This window comes from Papilio xuthus, unplaced genomic scaffold, assembly GCF_000836235.2.
Source record: "Papilio xuthus unplaced genomic scaffold, Pxut_1.1 DF826949.1, whole genome shotgun sequence".
NCBI lineage: Eukaryota > Metazoa > Arthropoda > Insecta > Lepidoptera > Papilionidae > Papilio > Papilio xuthus.
In genome coordinates, this window is record NW_013531700.1 from 3,366,808 (window position 1) to 3,388,786 (window position 21,979).

General features: G+C 33.9%; 1 protein-coding gene across 1 annotated transcript in view; it reads right to left on the minus strand.

Annotated features, from left to right (window-relative positions):
* LOC106120766 (glutaredoxin domain-containing cysteine-rich protein CG31559) overlaps nt 1-21,979 on the minus strand; it is a 58,169-nt gene that overhangs the window by 26,512 nt on the left and 9,678 nt on the right. Inside the window, exon 2 of the mRNA XM_013316190.1 lies at nt 7,889-9,539. Coding sequence (XP_013171644.1) covers nt 7,889-9,358 — 1,470 coding nt within the window. The 5' untranslated portion in view covers nt 9,359-9,539. The remainder of the gene's footprint in view (nt 1-7,888; nt 9,540-21,979) is intronic.

Genomic DNA, 21,979 nt, shown 5'->3' on the forward strand with positions numbered 1-21,979 from the left:
GCGAAAACAGGGGGTGCTTGCTACCCCATCCCCCAACTTCTCCCGGCTGGCAGGCACTGGCACCTAGAAAGGCATGTGCAGGAATTAGTAATGCAATGTTATAGTTTTCACCAGATTTCATATATAAATCTATGCGATTTGTCTCTCTCGAGTGTTAAATCAGATTTTCATAGAAGATAAGCTTTCTTATAGGGTTTAAGTTAACGAACTACGAGAGTACTTAGAGAGTCCGTACTATCGCAGCAACAGCCAGAGAATTTCTTGATATCATTTAACTCCAAAAAATCAATAATTAGAATCTATAACAAGCTTGCTTGCTCTTGATCATGCCTTTTATCTAACTATCCATACATTTTCTTTTATACATTTAAGGTCTATTTGCACAAACAAAAGCGACATATCGAGTGACGTTCAGTTTCGCGGTCACTTGGAAGACAAGGCCAAGCTGGCTTCCAAAAAGCTGGGTGTGCTCAGTAGGGCGAAGCAGTATTTCCAGCCGGGCCACCGCCTACAACTTTATAAGGCGCAAGTGCGGCCCCATATGGAGTACTGCTCGCACCTCTGGGCAGGAGCACCCCAGTACCAGCTTCTTCCATTTGACCGCATACAACGGAGAGCGACTCGAATCGTCAACGACCGAGGTCTTACCGATCGGCTTGATTCCCTGGCCTTGCGGAGGGACGTTAGTTCCCTCTGCATTTTTTACCGCATTTACCATGGGGAGTGTTCCGAAGAATTGTTTGGAACGATTCCTGCCGCCGAGTTCCGTAATCGGACGACACGACAGACCGCCAAGTTCCATCCACACCACCTGGATGGCTGGCGTTCCACAACGGTGCGATTCTCGCGCAATTTCTTGCCTCGCACAGTCGCGTTGTGGAACGGTCTGTCCTCGGCGGTATTTCCAAACCAATACGACTTAGGGACCTTCAAGAAGCGAGCATACCATTTCCTTAAAGGCCGGCAACGCATCTACAGTTCCTCTGGTGTTGCAGATGTCCATGGGTGTCGATGATCACCTTGGTGTTCCCGCCGCTCGTTTGCCCCCTTCTCTTATAAAAAAAAAAAAAAAAATTCCGCGTTGACAGAGTCGTAGGCGACCTCTAGTTGTACTAAATAGCTCATACAGCTTATGACAAAGATGTGTTAATCATCTTTACTTGAAAAGATGTTTGATTAAGCTTAATGCAAAGTATTCTACTATCGATTAATATTAGTAAACTACTAGTTTATTATTAGTTACTAGCTGTCCCCCGCGACTCCGTCCGCGAGGAATTAAATAAAACCATAATGAGCAGCCTATGTTCTTCCAGATTATGTTCTACATCTATGAAAATTTCAAAGAGCTCTATACAACCGTTCCCTAGACACTTTTAAACAAACAATCGCATTTATAATTTTAGTAAGAAATGTTGAACGATTTACTTATAACCTAAACTTGTTAACTTTTTTATCGATTTGTAAAATTAATACTCACATAGTTAATTTATAATATATAAAAGTTATAAATATTGACACTCAAGCTAAAATTCAAGTTAAAAAATACAATTTTTGGTAGTAAATGCATAACTAATGAAAAATTACGAGCAATATGGAACAGTTGCGACGTATCCGTAGTCATTACGTTAGGTAACTCAGACGCTGGTAATTGCCTCAAGATGGCATAAGTAAGTCTATGAGAAAACATATTTTACTTCGGAGATTTCTAGTTAAAAACTAGCTTTTTAATAGAAAAAAAAATTAAAAATAAAATAATACAAGAAGATACTTTTCAGACACTTTAATCTTAGTTCTAATTTTGAATGATTTTTTGGACAAAAAAAACAAAAAAAATAAAGACAATTTCATATCTATTTTTTCTTAATTTTAATCCCAGTTCGAATTTTGAATGGATTTTTGAAAATAAATAAAAAAAAACAAAAGAAATTGAGACAATTCCATATTCATTTTTCCTTAACTTTAATCCTTGTTCTAAAATTGAATGATTTTTTTTTAAATAATTAAAAACCCAAAAAAATTATATCCATATTTCTTAACGGTCACATTTAGACAACTATTTATATTTGCAAGCACAAGATAATTTAAAAGGATGTAACAATCGTAGTCCTTACATTAAAATGTAGTATTTCCTATTTTAATAATCTTAATGTAAAATCCCTTTTGGTAATTTTCCGCGTTCTTTGTTGCAATATTATAAAACATAAAACAAACATAACATTGAGTTTAAGTTAATACAACTTTGACTATACAGATATGTTCAGACTGCATTCTTTAGGAAACTAAAGATATTGCATTCCAATGTATAAAATAGTAATTCATTTGTTTCTAAATCAACCAATGAAAAGATAGAAATCCGTTGGTTTTCATTGCCGATAGAATTATTATCCGCAGATGTTGTAGTCAAAGCCACGGTTAAATTAGCTTAACAACGAGTTTCATCATCACCAGCTTACTATACGTGCCCATTGAGGCTCGGAGCCTACCCTAAACTAACTAGGCCATAGTCAACCACGCTGGCCCAGTGCGTGTTGACATCACACATATCTTTAAATTTCTTCGCAGATATGTGCAGGTTGCATCACGATGTTTTCCTTCACCGTAAGAACGTCGGATAAATGTACATATGTAAATCTAAAATCACCCTGGTACATGGCGGGATTCGAACCCATGTTCTGCAGATTGTAAGTCAATTGCTTAACCTTAACCCCTGAGCCAACAACAAGTTTAAATCAACAAAATAATAACGGTTATTAGCGTAATAAAACTATCACGTATCTAATACCGCATTGTCAAGGTGTTACCTTTTACTTAATACATTCAAGTACGTTAAAGACACTAATTACAAAACGTCACGTAACACAAGCAAGGTGAATTAAAAAGAGGCTATTGTATTTTAGTTGCCTATTCACCATATTCAACCTGCGATTGTTTACATCAAACAATGACGAGTTAATCAATCGATGGATTATTTTAGTATTCATAAACAGTTTTGAAGACAAAAAAAACTAAAACTTTTTAAAAAGTCAAATCTAACACGTGTAATAGGCGTAAGTATAAAATTTCAAGCAAACTTATTATTCATAATGTGCAAAAACACATTTAAAACACAATCAAACCGACAATAGTACGAAGCATTGTTAAAATTACCCACTCCTATTACGGAGTAGCGCAAAGAAATGGTACGTAATTATAAAGACGGTGAAAGTAACTCTTTCCGTAGCCATTACAGTGTTATTGTCAATATGTTGTACTTTATATAGTCTGTGTTGTGACAATTGTTCTGTTAAGGAAGTGTGGCCAACATAACAACGTAATCACTTCCTATTAATAACAAAAACGAGTATGTTCATAACATGCCTAATTGTCTACTCTATTGAATCGAATCATCGGTTCGATTCAATATGATGTTATGATTATCAAGCTTCAAAATGTTAACACTATTAAAAATAACGTAATCACTTCATATTAACAACAAAAACGAGTATGTTCATAATGTCTAATCGTCTACAGTCTATTGAATCGAATCATCGGTTCGATTTGATTACGATTATCAATTCTCAAAATGTTAACTCTTTGCTTATGTTTTCAATGCAAGTAAACTTGTACAAAAACGCATTGTCAAATTGTGATCTGATTATTAACATTATAAGAAACAATTTGTCGCCAACGACTCCGCCCGCGAGGAATGAAAAAGACTTAATTAGTGACTTATGTGTTCTTCTAGCCTATCAAGAAAAACCTTCATACAAACATCCATCCATTTAAACATATTTATAATATTAATATTAGTAACACTAAATAGTATGCGAAAGTCACTTATTTCAGAACAGAGTTATTAAACTTATTATAGTTCGTGCGAATAAATATTTTGTATTTAAAGAGCGGTTGAATAAAAAGTAATCCGCGAAAAGTCAAGGCAACAATTTTGTCAGTGCTGCAAAAGTAATCAATATATCCATGTTACAAAATTCTTCTGTCTCTTTATTGAAAATTTATTGACTTTAAATGAAATGCATTATCATGTTAGACGGTCATAATTCGGTACCAAAATATGTATTAAAAAACTGTAACTAACATATTGTCTTAAATATATTGAACGTTGAACAAATAAGTGAATGTCCTAGCCAAGAGAAGGTTTCAAACCAAGGTTGATTTATAAAAGAATACGGAAGATCGACGAGTTGACAACGGGTTTCACTCTCCGTGCCTTATTTATAACGAATGTTGGAATGTTCTTTGTATGTTGAACAGAGGATGTTTTCAAATAGAATATAAATCGACGTTGATAAATCCACTGTTTTAAATTGGTTCACTGCATAAGAAAATTCTTTTAAACATCTCACGAATGAGCCGCTTCACCCGATGCAATACCACGACCACACAGAAGACAGGCATGACGTGGAAGTAATTCCGCGTTTCGTCCTATGAGTGTACACCACGGATGCCTAATTTTAGTCCATTATCATTTTCCATCCTTTTTGTTTTAAGGAAAGGATGGGAAGTGGAAGTGGATTTTCCGGTTGGGAGGATACATGGGAAAGGAAAATAGTCTCTTTCTGTTCATCCTCCGTCGATTAAAGGTAAGGCCACGCGTATGCAATTCCTAATGTCTATGGGCAACGGTCGCTAGGCTATTTCAGGTGTCCGCTCGCTCGTTTGCCATTATGATATAAAAAAGAGGAAAAGAAGCTATAAACATATTTAAAGAACCTTTTTTCCAGTGCCGCACAATACTGCATTAAACAAAAACAATGCAATGACTTACCTACTCGACGCTGGTACTAACGCTCGTTGATCACTGTGTCAATTTGAAAGTCAATTCAAGGTTAAATTCTAAACGCGATACTATTCCTGTTGCATTACGTATTTGTACTACACTCGCGTCTCTCGGATTAATATCTAACATAGTTATTTAATAGTTTCCACAACGCAATTAAACCGCAAATTAAATATAGCGAATTTATGCATTAATGTTCTCGCACTTAAGAAATGCGCGACCACTAATGAATTACCATCGACTGCGCCCCGCGCGGAACCACACGTCCGATCAGGCGAGAGTTTATAAAGTACCCACTTTTGTCATAGAAAAAATACTAAACCAATATACGTATGTGTTGTATGACTCATTATCAGTGTTTCTTTTTTATATTATTTGGTGGTAAACGAACAAACGGCCACCTGAATTGAAATAGCGAAGCGACCGCTGCCCATAGACATTAGTAATCGCATATGCGTTGCCTACGCACAAAAAAAGGATATATACCCTTTCCATGAATCCCTTCCTCAGTTAAATCCAATTCCACCATCCATCTTTTTCTTTTAAGAGAAGGAAGGGAAACTAAATTTAGGCCTCCGTTTAAAGTCAAAGTCTTGCGCTAGTACCAATTTGATATATAGAGCAGTGGTTCCCAAACTTATTTTGTCTACTGCCCACTTTAACAATAAATATTTTATTAGCGCCCCCATATTTTCACATATTTAAAAACCACTATAACTTCAAATTAAATTAATTAATGATTGTGATCTATATATGTATATTAACGGAGAATTCTAAACAAAACTTTTACTATAACCCGCAACTTGAGACCTGCAGCGCCAACAAGGGGGCGTTATCGCCCACTTTGGGAAAGACTGATATAGAGAGTAATCTTATGTAGGTAGGTTAAATTTACATGTTATTTGAACACCCATTGGGTTGTCTGGTTAAAAATAAAGCATTAGTATTGTACATAATGATAATTTATGTCTGTTTATTCTTATAATCGTGATAGAAACTCTGTCATCGCGTGCGATCGCATTAACGAAGTTACACGCTTCAATAAATCGAATATTATTAAACAAAATGTCATCAGTAAATAGTTAACTAGATATCGGAATTGTGTTCATGTTTTCATTATGCTGTATAAATGTATTATTAGTTTTAATAAATTATTTTTTATCTATCTATGTGCCGACGATATAAAAACACAACACTTATAAGACAAAACTGAGACGAACAGTCATTTGAGAGGTAGAGAGTTACAAAACGTGGTCGCTTATTGACAATTTTAAGAGATAATGTGTACAGGATATTAATATCTTATATATAAAATTCTCGTGTCACAATTTTCGTTCCCATACTCCTCCGAAACGGCTTGACCGATTTTCATGAAATTTTGTGAGCATATTGATTAGGTCTGAGAATCGGCCAACATCTATTTGCGGTTTTAAAAAAAATGTAGAAACCTATGTGTTCTTTCATACTATGTTCTACATCCTTGCCAAATTCATTGAGCCGTTTCGTATACCTTCAAACAAGCATCCATCCATCTAAACATTCCCATTTTAATATCAGTAAGAAGTATTAAGATAAACTAGTGATTGAGACAAACACTTGATAGTAAGTGGTTGTGTGATCGGAGGACGCACTTAATTTACAATTAATCTCGAGTTAAAGATTGTAACTATATATTGTTGGAAGGAAACATTAGGGTTGTTGAATAACAATTTGACATATCTCCTACACGACGTAAGAACTACAGATTCCGTCATTCAATCGTTTTATTAGCTGTTTTAATATTCACACATAGTTGTTGTTTTATTGTCAAGAAGCAACACTTTCACAACACTACGGTTTCTTGTTTGAATGCTTAGAAAACTGATGCTTCCGACACCGCGTTGCATGAGATATCACCGTAAATGGAAGTGACAATTTTACTATAATTATTGCGTACGATTAAGAAAAAAGCGGAACATCTACAATCTTTTTAATTATACGTTGCTCATTTTCACATCTGACAACGTTTTCATTTGTTGGAATATCGTCTGATAAATACAGTAAATATGAAATACAATTTATGTCAACTGTAAGAATGTAAATATAATTTATTTTAGTTAAAAATATATATGTTATAATAAAATTTATGTCAACTATACTGCATTCAAAATTACCACTATATTGAAGTAAATTATTTAATATCGATTTTAATTTTTATTAATGCGAAAGTTTATATAGATGCATAGATGGCTGGATGGATGGAAAGTATCTCTAGAACGGCTGCATGGATCTCTCAGAAATTTGGCATAAATATAGAACATAGTCTGGAAGAACACATAGGCTCCTGATTAAGTTTATTTTAATATTGCGTGGACGGAGTGGCGGGCGACATCTGATTCATAACATAAAGAAAAAATTCAATGAACGATGCAAGGCGAATACTACGGGTATCCAATTAATAGGAGAACTTGGTAAAGTATTTCGGTTTTACTTAAACAACAGAAAGGCGGACTTTACAGTTTCAATTCCTTTCTCTCTGACCCTTGGTAGTTTGCTCTCTCCTGGCGAGACGAACCGTTTAATTGAACTTTATTTTATAGCTTTATTAATTTTATACTAAATATTTTATCGATAATAGGAAATTTCAATTACGTTACAAGCAATCACAAAGTTTATTGACCAGCTTTGATTGTGATAAAAGGCTATAAAGGAAATCCCGTAACCAACAAGCAAATATACGCATGCCAATGGATTTACAAAAAGAGAAATGTATGTAACTTGCCAAATGGAAATTTGTAATCTCTGAATCAGCTAGAAAAGAACTTTCAAATTTATACAAACAACGTAACCTCTACTTCTAATATTAATAATTGTTTATTTTTTGGAATAAGTTGAGCTAGTAAGGTTAAGTTAAGGATAGTAAGTGCTTAGGTTCTATAGAACATTAAAATTATTTTCACGCGCAATTTATATCGAACATTAAAAGCGAGAATTGTAATAACGGGCAACGTGCAGGCGCGAAGCACTTTCAAATACGTTTAACAATGACCTCTAAAATCAGCGCGTGTATAACGAGTTAGTTGACACAAAATTTAACTGAGATTTAATGAAAAAAAAAATAGTGCAAATTACCTTTGTTGCGCTCTGCATCTGTAGGAAAGTTGCGATACCAGCTCGCACGCGGTTCTTGACGCCGCGTATCGTTCCTTTAGAGCTCCGAATAGTCGAAGTAGGCTCCTCACTTTTATAATCCTTCACTCCCGCAAAGTATTCCTGTTCTGTGATATCCTCACTGACACTTTTATCGACACTAGCACTCTTGACCGGCACATCATCGAACTGCTTCTCGTTAAGATGAAAATCGTAAAACTTGTCCGTATCGAAGTAATGACTACTGTAGCAAATGCGTTCCTGCTTCATTCTCTCCTCTTTCTTTCTGTCTTCGTAAGTCGTCTCTTTGATCAAAGGCGTCTTATTTTCAAAATGAGCAGGTGATGACTCCGCGACGCTATTGTTTCTCGACTCGTTCAACTGTGAAACTAATCGGAACGACGTTAGCTGCGCACTTTCTTTCGATACATTAGCATTTTCATTAATATTCCGGCTCGCTTCCTCTTGCGTTTGGTCGCTCGAGTCACTTTCAGTTTCGACCGTATTGAGTTTCGCCGAATGGTCTCTAATATCTTGTAGCAAGCCTTGCGGTAGAAAGCTACCGTTTTTGTTGCTCGCTTTATTTATAAACGTCGGTAGAAGCGGCGCGCTTGGCGGCTCGGGGGTTTGTTTCTTTTCCTTTTTGCCCGTATCGTCGCCGTGGCCTTCGTCTGCGTGCATGCTACCGTTGAACTCGCTGCTATTCAGCGAATCGCAAGATATATTCGAATCATTGTCTTCGAAATCTAGTTCACTAATGTTTCTCGCGGAGCTTATCATTGTGACGGATACGGCTTTTTTTGAAGACGATTTCGATGTCTTCTTTTTTGGGAGCGGCGGCGGCGTACCGTCTAGATCGCTGCATGTACCCGAATCTAGGGTATCGCTCGGAGAGCATTGACCGCTTGACATGATCGTATTGTTAGAATTAATATATGAATTGCAATAAATATAGGGCGCCTTGTCCATCTTTGTTTGTTCTTCGCTATCTAAGATCTTCGGTCGATTATCGTCGACGTTTAATCTGACTAAACTATTATTCTTCTTCGTCTCACTGACTTTGTACGTTTCGAAGTCTACATCGCTCTTGAGATGCACGCTAGAAATCTTTGGCGCTTTCGGTTTGTCGGCGTCCGTGTTGATTCTGATCGTGACCACGTGTGGGCCGGCGCCGGAGAGAGCGTCTGAGCCGTCCGTGTTCGCGGGTCGCTCTGGTTGGGTCGCCGCTATGAATACCGTTGCCGATGGGGACTTAGAATTAAGGACAAGCGAGTGCATCGAACTCAACGAGTCCATGTTAGACCGGCCGTCACTCGCACTATACGCGTTCACTCTGAGAGGGGCATCTTCGCTCGTTATCTGCGTAAAAGTTGTCGATCCTCTCTGTTTCTCTTTTTGGGGCAGAGAGGGGATGTATTCGAGACTGGGGCGTGTCGTCACCTCTTCCATCATGTTTTGTCGATTAATAAATCCGCATAATTAGTTAACGGTGGTTCCGCTTACGATGCGACCGACGCAGGTCCGCCGCTTCAGATTCTGATTGATTTATAAGGCATAATGGTTCCGGTGACAGTTCCAGTCTGGGTCAACAGTCCGCTCTGCGAGCACGTTCGCTTCTTCACGATGTTTACACCTGCAAATAGAATTTATAGATTAGATATGTTCAACTAAGCAATGGAATGTTTTTTGTACATCATATTATGCAATAAATATCATTATAAAATGCATATTAGCTTCTTCTGTCTTTATTCATGGGAGTAAGTCAGTACCTACAAGTGTACGTAGATACTCAGGAGTGAAAGATTCCAAACATTTAAAGCGATATTAGTAAACAGAATGATTAATTTAAAAATATCACTATTCGATGCCTTTTAACATCGCTAACCAGTAACTATTAACTATGCCTTGCTTATTTTCTTCTACAAAGCTATTTTGAATAAAGTCAAACAACTCGTAATATTTCAATAAGATAAATAGGTTAAAAACATATTTCAATGCATACATATTACGTAAAGTTATTAGGCACGTAATAACTAAGTACATTGTTACGTAAGGTCAGTTCAAAACGACCTCATTCATTTTATCGTAAAATTTTAAACGCGTACGCACAAAGTGTGTATAGAAGGTATCTATTGCTTAAACAAAAGCCATGATTTGTTAAAAAAATTGTGTAATTGAGGGAAAAAAACTGTGTCAAACGCGGTTGTTATTGGATTCTTTATTTTTTTTAAATATAGGTTATGTGTCAATTTGAAGATTGACAGTAATAAGTCACGTTCGCAAAACTTGTTTAATTTAGTCATTCTATATTTCTCTAGATTTTGTAGTCTTTGGTAATTACTCGTATATACTTTTATGGGTTTGATTTTGTGAAATTTACAATGATTTTTTATGACTAAAACTTATCTAATATGAATCTAATCTTAAATACTTTTACTTTTTACATAAAAAAACAAGTGAAAGAGAAAGTAAAGTATTTTTACTTAATAGAATGGATTTTAATTTATTCAAATTGTTATGTATAATGTGATAAAACTTCATACGTCGAAATTAGTATTTGAAGTATTATTCCTAACAGTATTTTTCCATTATTTATGAAGCTATGTATAAATTTAAATACATAATATAATCACTCGGGGCGTGTACTTATGTATGTAACTTGAAAAATATCACTATTAAATAATCGTTTCGAAACACACATTTTATAAAATAAAAAATTTGCAAATTAAAAAAAAACTCCACTATCAACGATACTCAAGCCTATTATTAGTTCTACTAGACCTATACTCTTTTCAGTACAATCGTTTCCAACGTTTTTTTTTTAAATCGATTATCTTTTGATTCAATTCGATTACTGGTCAATAAATTTCTTCCGGACGTAACAATTGACGCTATGATCGCATCTGACCTGATTTAGTAATGTCCCCAATATTGACAATCGACAAGTTTTTGAACCGTGTAATACTGTTATTTGCACTTTGGTTATACAACAAATGATTGGTTAAAAGATAATAAATTAGGCATTATTTTTTTTCTTAATTTTACTAGTTTTAGTGTTTATTTATTTTCAGCCAGTGTGTTGATAAAATTAATATTGATTTGTTGATACATTATGCATTAAAAAATCAATCCAAATTAATTCCCAAACAATTTTTACATATATTTAACTACTGAAAAAAACCTTTAGTGATAAAATTAGTAGCAAAGGAGATTTCCACTATAATACATCTGGGCACTTGCTTTGTATGACATAGCGCTGCGTCCATACGCGCCACGCATCGCATCAAGCAAATCCGTGTAATCCGTGAGTACGGTGCGTTCGGCGCGGGCCAATGTAAGTGTACCTTAAGTGAATCTTAATTCATAATTCTTCAAGGGCTTTAATTTGATTTTTAGAGCGTAATCAATATTGCAACAACTACTTACTGCAATCAGTTACATTTTTGGTCACAAATTATAAACGCAGATTCTATTGCCCAATATTCTATGGAACCGAATGATTTAGGCATGCTATGTCGTCTTACGTTTAAAATCGATTTTCAATTTTTTTTTATTATCTGTGATATTCTTAATTTAAATTGAACAAGATTACAAGAGATCGTAAAGTGATCTGTGTTTAGATTCAGAAATATTTAATACTTGATTTCATACAAGCGATTAAATTATTTTTCCGAACGATTTCAAGGTTTGATCCAATATCTCGATACATCGGCCGTTAATTTATCCATCGTTCATTACAAAATATTGGCGCGTTAGACGCTATCACTTTCCCCTTTTAAGTGTCGAGACGAATTGATTTTCTAATGAATTCTTACGCGCAACAAAACGCTTTTTACATCTTCTAGTTCGTGTAATATACGTAGCAATTATCTTACTACGTTTTATGTATGAATAAAAAAAGTTGTTTACGTTTTTTCAAATGAAATTCTTAATTATTATATTTTATTTAAGCGTGTTATTGCTACACAGTTTTTTGACCTTAGTGTAAATTTCTCTTGTAAATCTCCACTATTATGATTCTTTAGTGACCATTTGGCGACTCCGAGTGTGTCAGTAATTTGACATAGATGTAGAACATAGTCTGGAAGAATACATAGCCTACTAATTATTTTTTTTAACTCCGCGCGGATGGTGTTTTTGGTGACAGCTAGACTATTAATATGTTATAGTTTTGCTTACTATGTATTTAATTATTGCTATCTCTGTTGCTTTATAATAAAATGAAAGAGATGGCGATATGTTTCCATACAAGTTTTTCGCCAATGGGAACTTACAGATGAGTGTAATTGTTTCAACATACAACATTCAACAATAGATCGAGGGCATTAACATATAGTATGTTAAACAGCAGTCTGTGTCTGTCCATTGATGTAAATAAGGCCGTGTTCACAATTACGTAATTACAAAATACCACGAATATAATTCTATAATACCTTAAAAAGCATTAGGTGATAGTCAATTGAAAAAATAATTGTATCATTGTCAGCTATAAATATCATCTTTTAGAATGTTAATACTCGTACTATAAATGCGAAAGTTCCATGGATGGATGTGTCTTAGAAGGTATCTCCAGAATGGTTCAACAGATCTCGATGAAATTTGGCATACGTATAACATAGTCTGGAAGAACATATAGGCTACTAATTACGTTTTTTTTAAATCTTAGTATTTTTTTGTAAAATTACTAATTTTTCTTTTACCATTCCAAATAAGCTCTATGCTTGTGCTAGGATATGGTTCACGACAATAGTCGAATGTCGGGATTCGAACCCTCGGACTCGTGATCGGAAATCCGTATCCTTAACCATTAGGCTATTGACGCTTAAGTCGCTTTTTGAAGTCGCAGGCATTAGTTAGTATGGTACACAATTTTAAAAGTATTCACGTATTGTCGGACTATCCATAAGTAACTTGCAAGAGTTGCGTATCATGTTACATATAAAGAAAGATAGATGGAAAGAACAAAGGATAGAAAAAGTTTTCTTCGATAAATAGATTATAGATTTTTAATATAGTAGTAATTAAACCATCCAAGACCCATTTAAACCTTTTTTGTCGACTGTAATAGGCACACTTTCACTGAAATAGCATCAGTACTTGGTATTCACTATTAAAAACAAGCGTAACAAAACGCCGTGTCTAATTGTCGTAGATAAAATTTCTATAATAAAATCAAAGATATTCTGACCTTTCAAAGACAGAAAATAACATCCTTATTTCTATGAATACATAAACTCTTAAACCTATGATATAAAATAAAATTAAAAAAAAAACCGAATAATTAACTAAAATATGTTAATAAAAGGAGTCCCTTTAGGCAAGGTCCCGAAGATACTGGCAGCGTTCCCCCTCTGTACAGCTAAAGACAGAATGTGACATTAAATTATTCAAACTTTCGTGAGACATTATACTAAACTGATATATAAACACGGCTAAACACTAACGTATGGGTGGCGGCACCGACTAGTTTCGAGCCCGTCATCACGATGAAGGGCCCACGATGGGCTCGAAACTAGTCGGTGCCGCCACCTATACGTGAGTGTTTAGCCGTGTTTATATATCAGTTTAGAATGTGATATGATGAGACATCGAAATATTACAATGAATATCATATCTTTTTGAGGTGATTCACATTTATTGAACGAAGGAGGTTGTCATTGTTTTTAGTAGCATTTAAATGTAAAATAAGCATTATAACGCTAATATACATGCGAATGTTTAGATGGATGTTTGTCCAAAGGTATCTGCACAGTTGTAGAACATAGTCTGGAAGAACGCATCTAACCTAACCCCACCTATGTTTTTGTCCCTTTAATTCTATGCGGACGAAGTCACAGGCGATAGCTAGCTCATATATCAAGAATATATGAATAACATAATAATGTATATTTCAACATCTAGAGGAAGGAATAGTAAATAAACAACTAATTGCTAGTACGACATTGACATAGATCTTGTTGTGTCCAACTGTCAAGGCGTAACAACCTTGAAATTCCATACAAAATGTATACAATTACGTGACCAATATGCTGATTTAATGTAATAATTCTTTTTGTGAATAAACTACCCAGTTTACTCAGACCTCTCATATTGAAATCGACCTCTAAATTTCCAAGGAAACAATACGAACGCGCAGTTTTAACTAATGTTATATATTAACGTGTATATTACTATTACATATATAATCGACACGGCCTTTCAAATTATATTTGATCCCGACATTTACCAAAAGTCACGCTGTCAAGGCCGCATATAGGATGTTCCTTTTTAATACTTCTAACGATTCAAAGTGTGACTAATAAAATGTTTGAAACAAGATATAGATAAAATTGTCTTTGAGAAAGAATATTGAATCTCGTATAATTCAATGATAAAACTAACATCGATTTCAAGGGAAGAACAATAGAACCAAGCTTCTGAGTCTGTATAGCAAAATAAAAACAGCTATTTAGAGATGTTACATTACTTATTTGTATAAAATAATTCAAAATAAAATAAACAAATAAGGATTAAAAACATCTCTTGTGATGTATTAATCATAATTATCTTATTATTATTATTATATTATTCAATGGATTATTCCGTATTCCGTAATATACACAAACTGATTCACCTATTTATAAAACATGTCTTATCATATATTTGTACTAAACAATGGTTATTGTTATTAATACTATGAACTGTAAAGGGTCATTTCGACTCAATACGGAATCGCTTCAGAGCGAGACAAACGTAAAGGAACAATACGTTTGTCTCGCTCTGAAGCGGCTGCCGAGCGTTTTTCGTACGATTCCGGTTTGTGTCTAAATGAACCTTTATACGTTAATTATTCTTAAAGGGGTTCATATAAAGGTATTTGTAACGTTCAGAGAGGCATAGCAAACTGGAAGTCCGTGGCCAGAGATAGACCGAGGTGGAAAAAGTTGCTGGACCAAGCCAAGGCCCACAAAGGGCTGTAGAGCAAGAAGAAGAAGAAGAAGAACGTTCAGAGAATTTGAGTTATATCCGTCTATTAATAGTTTATCAATGTGTTCTTGCTGAATGAATTACCTTAAAAACAGTCATTAGAATCAACTGCGTAACCTTCAACTACCTACATTAAAAGTCTAAGATAGAACTTGATTAAGTTTTTTTTTCAAACATTCGACACAAATGGTCTATAAATGGTGAATAACGTTCTCAATCTGTAAATTACACAAGCCAACCTTCGAGTCAAGATCGGCTTTCCAAGTGTGATCTAAATTTCCATTCAAGCGATCACATGCGACGGATGGACTTACTAACACCCCTTTTCCACTAAAGTACTGACCGACCGCAACTTCTAAAACCAACGAAATCTTAAAGTTTAAAGTGACAATTGTATACAAACATAATTGTGTCTTTGTTTTTTTAAGGAAAATGAAAGGGATGTCAATATTATCGTAATAGTACAGTCAATTTCATTCATGTCCCCGCGACTGTCCACAGACAGCAGATGTTAGCGGCTAGAATCTTAGTGGAAAAGTAGATTAAGATTGGCATGACAAGCTACCATATTTGCGATTATTTACGAGTTTCTAATGCGCTGCTTTTTTATTTACACTTTGATTTATAGTGCCCCCTTTTTGTTGTGTCTTTTTATAAAGATATTACGCTAGTATCGAGTGGGACAGACAGAGATTATAGACAACTTGTCCTAGAACTTTATAATTTCTAATTTAATAGTCAATCTCGTTTTGAATTTTTTTTTATAAGTATTGGTTTCTATTTAATTTTTAAATTAGTTTTGTAAAAATCCTAATAGTTTTTTTATTTCCACCAATTAAATTCTATACTTTCAAGACTCAACTACTCTTGTTATAGGCATTCCTTACTATATTCTGTTATTTTTTCCATTCATTTTATTTTTACAAAGTCAACTTGAATATAAATTGCTTGTTTAATATTTTAAATGTCAAAAATTTAAATATTCCTATAGTCGATTGGCGTATTATTAACAACCATTTTGATATAAAAGTCATGGGAAAACCAATTATCATCTGCGGAATAATATTTCTTTTTAATTAATCTGCAATGGTAAGGTGTAGTTTGTACATATCTTATTTGCTGTACAAATAAGATTAACACTTTTAAACATTATAAAGAGGAATGGTTTCATTGTTTGCGTTGTATAGGATCCGGAAATACTAAGCCGATTTCAAAAATTCTTTCACTGTTGGGAAGCTATACAATCCCCGGTCAACATAGACTAAAGTTTATAGCTAGATTTGTTTCAATTCCAGTCAGACGAAGTCGTGGGCAAATGCAAGTAATATTATACAAATAGGTGCCAAACGATTAAGCGAGCACTTAATGTCGCCTAAATAGCGATGTGGCCATAGATATCTAAAATAAGTAGACTTATAAGTTGCAGATAAGTTGCTTACTTTATTGAATATTTACCTTTACTGAACATACCATTTCCTGCCAAATATACCTTCTTTTCCTTTACCATATGTTCCAGTCAAATAATGTATTCAAGTAACAAAATGATTGGATATTAAATTATCAATTGATTCTTTATTGACAGTCACGATTTCGTGGTTGAAGTGACTGAAATTAAAGTACAAATAAATTTATTCAATTTGAAACCTGTTTTAACATCATTTGGCGCTAGTAATTGTAGGTTAAATTTGAACGTATCCTTTATTCGTTTTATTACTATGAGATTACAATACTAACTGTCGACTGTGACTCTATCCGCGGGGATTTAAAAAACTTGATTAATAACCTATGTGTTCTTCCAGACTATGTTTTATAGCTATGCTAAATTTCAGTGACACCCACGTTGACGTGTGGGAAATACCTTCTAACAAACATCCATCCATGCATCCAAACATTCGCATTTATTATATTAGTAAGTTCCTTAGTGTAGAATTAGTATAAAAAGGTCTATAGTATCGGTGAGGATCGATCTAAATTTTTACGAAATGAAATGAAAATCTCCATCTCCATTGAGAGATTTACCATTGGTTTCCGAGACCAAAAACTCTATATAAATATATGATAGCCCCTGTCTTTGACAACACACAGATAACAATACATGTTAAACGGAGATTTTAGTTTTGAAAACCAACGGTTAATTCTCTAACGTAAGAAAGATTATCATTCGTAGCTAAATATCTTTATCCATACAAAAATTAAACAAATGCAAAACTAGTATATCCCGATTACTACCTTCTCCGCCATTTTGTATAAACATGAGTCAGACGTTTAGATAATACAATAAGAGGTCAGAATTTGAAAGTAAATGTTCATTGTCAAGTTTATTAACTTAACAGGCGACTCACGAACCGCTTTCATTGCTGTTCAACTAATTTTTGAACGCGTGCTTGAATGTAAGCAAGAAAACAATGTTTTATATTAGTTGGCTAAAACGAAGCGACTATCATCTTTCATGATTTGGTTAACACTTTTAATGTCAATTCGATTTTTTACAGGTAAGTTAACTCGCCTGGTGAGTTAGGTACACTGACACGGAATCTTAGCAGAGACGATTGGTGACGACTACAATGGACGAGTAAAAAATCTTTAAGCAATTAAATTAGTTTAAGTACAAAAGCACAAATGCATGTTTAATAATTTACATCCGTATTGAACTACTGGTGTCTCATATTACCAATGTTAATTTGAAGCATGAGATAGCAACCAGATGATATGTCCAATTTCATGTGCCACTAGGGTGGGGCATCACTATAGTAATTTTATCGATGTAAAATAATCGATATTCACGCATTAAGACTTTTTAGTGTAATTTTCTACATGAGAAAAGAGTCAAAGAAATTTATTCACAATAAAAACAATTAAAAAATATATAACATTTTAGGACTAACCTCTTATTTATAGTGCCTCAACTGCAATTTAAATATCTCTTTCGCTATTATCTGTTAATTGATGCCTTTAACTAAAGCGTTTAATTTATTACATAATAGTAGTACTATATAATTTACTACATATGTTTTTTTTTAATAAAACAACTTAGAACACTTGGTGGACAATTTTTAACTTTCATTTTGATTCATCGATAAAAAAATAACCGAATCAAAGGACATCCCTATGTCTATATTTATTATTCCATTTAATCCTACTGTCTCTTGGAGAGGTTAGTTGTTATGCTCGGGTGCAGGTAGCCGTTTCCGGTCTATTACTCATGGTGTCAGGTAGTAGAAATATAATAGCTATGCACTCATAGAGTGGCCTTTTTGTCAGTCTACGATAGCCAGCACGAATAGAACACGATTCAACTATTTGAATATGTTTAAATACAACTAGTAGAAATTTAAATGTATATTATTTTGATACTTATATATATGGAGCCCTTCATGTAGTTGTAGAGCTGTAATATTACTAATATTATAAATGCGAATGTTTGGATGTATGCATAGATGGATGTTTGTTAAAAGGTATCTCCAGAACGGCTCAACGGATCTCGATTAAATTTGGAAAACATAGTCTGAAAATACAAAGGCTACTAATTTCTTGTTTTTTTTTTAAATCCGCTATAACGGAATCGTAGGCGACAGCCAGTAATCAATATTTTTGAATTTGTATAAAGAACTTATACGTTTGAGTAGTTTCATTTAAAAAGTGAAATTTTTTGAGAAATATGTAGGAAATACGGAACACAAAAAGAAAATAAACAGGTTTTGGAAAGTTATGCACATTGTATGAGAACAAGTTTTCACGGTCAACATAGTTTCTAGTATTTTTTAATGAATTAACTATTCAAATTAATCATGAAAAGTAGAATAGCCTGTATCATCTATTTTAATTAAATAGTAGCAGATAATTTAAGAATTTACTAATATTGCTTGTAAGCGTTCGAACTAAGCTTCTAGGCTTGCGTGATACGAATCTCACAAACACCATGTGGTTGGATATCAGGTCCTTTAACCATAAGACTATTGGAGCTTTAGCTCCATTATTAGACATCTTAATCTTGCTAATTTCTACTTTCTTGCAAATATTATAAATGCGAAGTTTAGATGTATGAATGTTTGTTAGAAGTTAGGAAGAAAATTCAACATTGTGCCGGTGTACTAGAGCAACTTTAGCTTTACTAAAATGTCGACATTTATGTCCCCTCACTAAATCTGACACTTGACTATGTAATGAAAATGCGCCATTCGCGCCAAAGGATTCTAACTAATAATGTCTAAAAGAATGGAAGAATACATTGACTACGATTTTTTTTTTAATTCCGCGCGGATGGAGTCGCGGGCGACAGCCAGTATTGAATATCTACAACGTCATAAGCAGTAACTGGTGCATGAACTGTTCAGGTCAGCTCAAAGTATACTGACATAGATATTATGTTAGTCTCGTATTTCATCTATTGAATGAGTTTATTTCCTTTCTCATTTTACATATTCTCTCTCTGTCTCTCTTTAATTCACATTAGCTTGTTTTTTTCGCCCTATGGTTGTAACCCGATCGTAAATAGTATAATTCGTTTATTCCTGATTTGGCCGATTCTGAGAACTACTCAATATGCTCACAAAATTTCATGAGAATCGGTCATGCCGTTTCGGAGGAGTATGAGAACGAAAATTGTGACACGAGAATTTTATATATAAGATTATGTATTTATAATATAGTTACATTTAGATGTTTGTTAATGTACTTTGCTTTTTTACAATAGATGCTAAATCTCATAGATTTAATTGAGAATTATTTGATGAACTTAATTGCTGTCAAAAACAAGTTCGGGCCAATCTTTACCTGTTCCATTACACACCCCATTGAATGTTCATTATCTCGTAACACATGTCGACACTTTCACCACAAAATCAATGTTCAGTCAGGTTTTAAAGATGTTATACAACTGTTCTGAATAAACTGGTTTAAACCTGTCTTGAATTATGATTAACTCTAGATCGAAAATTTTGCTAGACAAGTTTATAAATATATAATTAAAAATAGTTATCATCTTGTTATGGCTAATTCGAGAAAGCTTGTTTCTTTGCAATTAGTCTGTATTAATTGACTTATTTGCTTTAGAATTCGTCACTTATACTCAGAGTTGTAAATGGCTTATTAAGCATTCCTTAGTGTAATGTAACCAATCACGAAATACTTTGACTTAGAGAATTTGACGACTTTTGAAAAACGGGCAAACGAGGAAATGGAACACGGAAAAATCATTGACTCCTATGGACATTGCATACCAGAGGAATTGCAGATACGTTGTCCGGCCTCTCAAGGTGATTGTCATATTAGTATCACTTTATTTCATAATTTTTCGTCAATTTATAATGTCAAACGATATTTATAATCTCATAATCACACGTATAGTCTTTTACACAATACATAAAGTACCACTCCCATGGTTGAGATTAGAAAATCACATTTAACTTGAAGTTTACTGAATGTAAGCGTCTAATGAGACTTTCTTGTGTGTCTACAAACGCGTGTTTACTACTTTCGTCCATTAAACCATACGTACTTATGTCTACATTTCTAAGTCTTCCGATTAATACAAAGAAAAAAATAATGGAACACGAGTAAAAAAGAATTAATGTAATTAATAAAACCCCAAAGAGTTGTTTAAATTCACCTCATGCAACAATACTAATCTATGATTACCCTAACTTTTTTAATTAGGGAATTGGGCAAACGAACAGCGGGAACACCGAGGTGGACATCTGCAATACAAGAGGAACCGCAGATGCGTTGAAGGCCTTTGAGATGGTGATAGACGCTTGTTGAAAGGCCCTAAGTCTTAGAATGTTTAACACGTTTTGGTCATTGGAAACATGTGTGCATTACGCTAGAATTTACAGACAAGTTACTCTCTATTGAGAGATTGTTTTCTATTTAATTTTTATATTGACACTGAAGAAAAGTGGCAATAAACTAGTTGTTAATTAAATCGTACTAATATTATAAATGCGAAAGTTTAGATGGATAGATGTTTGAAGGTATTTCCGGAACGGCTCAAAGGATTTTGATGAAATTTTGCTCATATGTAAAACATAGTCTGGAAGAATACATAGGTTAATTAAGTTTTTTTTTTCAATTCAACGCGGTTGGAGTCAAGGGTTTTAGTTAGTATACTATATTTTGATATCATGACTGCGGATTACTATAATTATAAATTTTAGAAAGGGAATTTCGTCATATATTGAGAGATTACGATTGCCGAAGTAAGCCTTGGTAATTTCCTAGATAATAATTCTAAATATGAATATTTCTAAATAATATTAGATAGTTCTTTATTAGATATTCCATTAGTGATGAGTTCCAGCCGCGTGAATGGTCACTCCAATAAATTTTATCATTCAAGGTGAACAAGAATTTGTTGTTTGTCAAAAATATCGAATGTTGGGAGACTGGTGTTTGCGAAATTGTCCGGTTTATGTTATCGTAACTTAATGTTATTACATAAATCTACTATATTTTAATAAAATAAACTTCAAGGTATCGCTTAAAAGGCAAACCAATCTTTATAAAAAAATAACTTAAATTAAGTCAAAAAAAATAAGTCACATTTACAAAGATTTCAACGATTTTTAGAATAGTTTTTACAATTTTAAAGAAAACTAATTAAACCTTGCTTAATGTAAGACTGGACAACCTAATCTACAACTCGTAATATATTTTAGGTTTCTGAAACCAAAATCCTAGTTTAAAATATATTATTTTCTCTGTTTTGTCAAAGATAATGACAAGGAGATAAGTTTAATACAGACGTTTTGGTCTTAGAAATCCACGATAAGTCACCCTGTCGCTGTCGCTCATTCCAAACCAGTGTGTCAGATTCAAGCCAGTCACTGATCGCCACGACAAGGTCACGTATACTTGTATATAAGAATATTAATAAAATCGATACTTTAGTAATGCTTTTTTAGGGTTCCGTACCTCATAGGAAAAAAAACGGAACCCGTATAAGATCACTTTGTTGTCCGTCCGTCTGTCTGTCAAGACCCTTTTTTGTTAGTTTTTTGTCTTTAATAATTTACGTAAATTTTTTAATCCAACAAAATGTAAAATCACAAATCGGCACTTTTAACACATTAAATAATATAATCTCGATATGAAATAATTTGTTAATCC